The following is a 3,596-nucleotide window of genomic DNA, read 5'->3' as shown; positions in this document are numbered from 1 at the left end:
ATGTATGAGTTGTAATGGGCGAAGAGTACTCACAATTCTTTTAGGTTTAAAGGAACTTCTAACATGTTTACATCTATCACATTCATCACACACATACTTTATCAAAATCAAATTTCACGTTAGGAAAACCTTCAACCAAGTAAGGTCTTCTAAGAGTGTTAAGAGTTTTAGCACTAACATGTCCAAACCTTTTGTGCCACAACCAAGGATCATTTTTCATTACACTCATGCATGACATGGTATGACCGGATAACGTGTTTAAATCGGTTAAGTAAACATCTTTGACACGTCTCCCTTCGAGAATAATTTCATGAGTTTTGGCATCAATTATTCGACACAAGTTAGCACTAAATTCCACAATGTTACCTTTATCTTATAGTTGAGAAATACTAAGGAGATTATGTTTCAAACCATTGACAAGCCGCACATTGTCAACACAAAGTAACGATGAGTTACCGACCTTCCCAATGCCAATGATTTCACCTTTCTTGTCGTCGCCAAACGTTACCTTGCCACCATCATACGCATCTAGTGAGAGGAATGGGTTTCTATCTCCCGTCATGTGACGAGAACATCCACTATCCAAGTACCAATTGCGGCCGCCTCTCACCAAGCCCTACACGAGATTAGACTTTGAGTTTAGGAACCCAAATGAATTTGGGTCCCTTCTTATCTTTCACATTTTTCAACATATATTTTCTAATCCACATTTGTTTTACAACTTTGATGTTCTTGTTAATATCATTATGTCTCTTTTTGCAAGCATTAAAGACATGACCGGTCTTACCACAATAGTTGCAAACGATATACTCGGGAAGACCAACATATTTCCTTCTTCTAAAGTTGGTTTTGGTTGGATCCGGTTTTTGGATGTAACAATGATCGACTGACCCTCCACTTAAAATCGAGGTCGGCAACTCTATCACATCTTTTGGACTGATTTGTGAGAAAGTTTAAGACATTTTGGCTACCTTCCCAATTTTTTGAAACATTCTTAGCCTCAACAAGTTCCTTGTTTAGTTCATCGACTTTAAAGGTGAGATACTTAATTCTTTCATTAGAGTTTTCAAGCTCTTTCTTCATTATGACATACTCGGACTTTAGCTCCATGAAAGTTTCAGATTTTTATTGAACATTAAGCTTAAGACTCGAGATGCATTAATCTAGGTGAACGATTTTAGATCTAGATGAACTACATTCGGGAGATTCATGTTGAAATTTGACAAATTTTTCGTAAAGCATTCTAATCTCCCTCTTGTAGGCATCTATGTTAACCTTAAGACATTCATTCTCCTTGGATAGGTTAGTGACAAGTTCATTCGACATTTATTTGCTATCACATAGGTGACGATCGAGACATCAAGTACTTTAAGTTCTTCTACCTCATCCACTAGGTCATCAATGACACCTTTGAAAACAGTTTTTTCCTTTAAAAGTTCATCACACTCCTTGGTTATCATGGACATTTGTATAACTAGAGTAGTGTTAACATTTTCAAGGTTGAAGACATCATTGGGAGTTGACCTAAGACACTCTAGTTCTTTAGACAATTATTTGTTCAATTTGTTGACTCTTTTTACTTCATCATATGCTTCATAGGTGACAAGTGACACTTTGTCTTTGCTTTCGATTCATTTTTTAGGTTAAAGTTTTCTTGAGCAATTTCTTCAATTTCATCTTGCATGACATCTAGCTTATCATTTTGTGAACATTTATCAAAGAGTTTATCGAGAAGCTTACATACTTTTTCTTTGGAGTAATATCTAACCTTAGCTTTTAGATGTTTTACCTCATTGTCGGAGTCCGAGCCGGAATCATCGGGGTGAGCCATAAGACATCTAAGATGTTCGGTTTAAGAGTGTTTAGAGACTTTGTCCTTGAGATGATTTGTAAGACACATTTTAGCCTCTAGTTCCTCCTCGATGTTTTCATCGTCCTCGGAGTCGGAAATTCCCCAAATGGCGGACACGACCTTGTTCTTGTAATCCTTTTTAGCCTTATCTCGCTTAACTTTAGACTTAATCTCATCTCACTTAGGACATTCTTTAATTTTGTGTGATTTGTCACCACACTTAAAGCATCCTATGGTGGTAGTAGGTCTTCTCTTTAGAAAACGTTTTTTCGTGTAATTATTGTTGAACCTTTTATGTCCTTGGCCATTCACCATTCCAACTAAGTTCTTAGAGAACAAAGCGAACTCATCTTCCTCTTCATCCTCATCATCAATTGAAGAGTATGTTAGAGCAAGACTCTTTCCCCTTGAAGATTCACCAGAGTGCTTATCGAGATTGAACTCGTGAGCCATAAGTTATCCCATTAGTTCATGAAGAGATAGAATGGACAAATCTTTGGCTTCCTCTATGGCGGTTACCTTAGGTTGCCATTTAGTGGTAAGACTATGAAGAATTTTTCGAATGGTGTCCTTGGACTCGAAATTTCTTCCTAGGCTTTTTAGTTCATTTACAATACACGCGCGAGATTAAAAACTATTTATGGACACGTCCTTTGACATGTGAAATATCTCATATTGTTGCATGAGAAGGTCAATACGGTGTTTTCTAACTTGAGACGTCCCTTCATAGACAAGAACAAGGGAGTCCCAAATTTGTTTAGCCGTAGGACATCCGGAAATCCGACTCACTTCGGCCTCTCCAACACACCGTTGAAGAATCGACATAGCTTTTGAGTTTTTCTCGGCCACTTTAAAATCATCTTCATTGTAGTCTTTTTCAGCTTTGACCTTAGTAAAACCCGTAAGTATGTCGGTTTCCTCAATAGCAAGAGGTCCATCCTCTATAATTTTCCAACATTGATAGTCAATACTCTTGATATAATGCTTCATTTTGAGCTTCCACCATCCAAAATTCTCACCGGTAAAGACCGGGATTTTGGAGTGTTTTGAAGAATCCATATCCCTAGAATCAAACTCTAAGGCGGTTAGCCTTGATCAAAACACAAGGCTCGATACCAATTGAAGAGTTTAGGATTATAAGTACCTAAGAGGGGGAGGGGATGAATTATGTACTATTTTAAAATTTCAACTTTAATCTTTATTGTACTGTTTAAAGATAAGTTGATGAACAATATGAAGAACAAGTGGATACATCAATTAAATTAAATGATTAAATGTGTATCACGAAAGCTCGAGGAGACAAGTGAAGTTTTGAAGTGACAGTTGTTCTGACTGTTACCCGATGGTCTTAGTTTATGAAGTAAAAACAAAAGACCAGGAGTGACAGTATTCAGGACTGTTACTAGCAAAACCGTAAAAGAAGAACGAGTAAGTAAATTGCAGTGGAACTAAAAGTGAAGAAAAGATCAACACAACGATTTTGAATTGGTTCGGCCGACACTCTAAAGGCCTACGTCCAATCTTCTTTTATTGATAAGTGAAGTGATCTACTCCAACTACTTAAGACACTTACAATAAAAGGACCAACAACCTACTCCGGTTGCGACACGAGTTCTAAGACTACTCCGTCTATGAACTCTACACTCTAACTAGAATGTTCACAAACCAAGTTTCCTTAGACTGATTCTTATAAATAATTGAGAAGGACAACTTATTGTTACAAACGTTTCTATATGAGAGAGTA

The 3,596-nt window shown here is 37.1% G+C and overlaps 1 protein-coding gene across 1 annotated transcript; it reads right to left on the bottom strand.

Annotated features, from left to right (window-relative positions):
* Positions 1–2,479: 2,479 nt before the first annotated feature.
* LOC141629065 (uncharacterized) lies at positions 2,480–2,911 on the bottom strand. The gene has a single exon (XM_074442132.1). It carries the CDS (start codon positions 2,909–2,911, stop codon positions 2,480–2,482), a length of 432 nt encoding a protein of 143 aa, XP_074298233.1.
* Positions 2,912–3,596: the final 685 nt, after the last annotated feature.

This window comes from Silene latifolia, chromosome Y (assembly GCF_048544455.1).
Source record: "Silene latifolia isolate original U9 population chromosome Y, ASM4854445v1, whole genome shotgun sequence".
NCBI classification, from domain to species: Eukaryota; Viridiplantae; Streptophyta; class Magnoliopsida; order Caryophyllales; family Caryophyllaceae; genus Silene; species Silene latifolia.
The sequence above is the reverse complement of the archived record's forward strand: the minus strand, read 5'-3'. Positions and strand labels throughout refer to the sequence as shown.

Excerpts from the sequence above, each read along its gene's own strand:
- LOC141629065 (XM_074442132.1), bottom strand. The coding sequence starts at position 2,911 with ATGGATTCTTCAAAACACTCCAAAATCCCGGTCTTTACCGGTGAGAAT.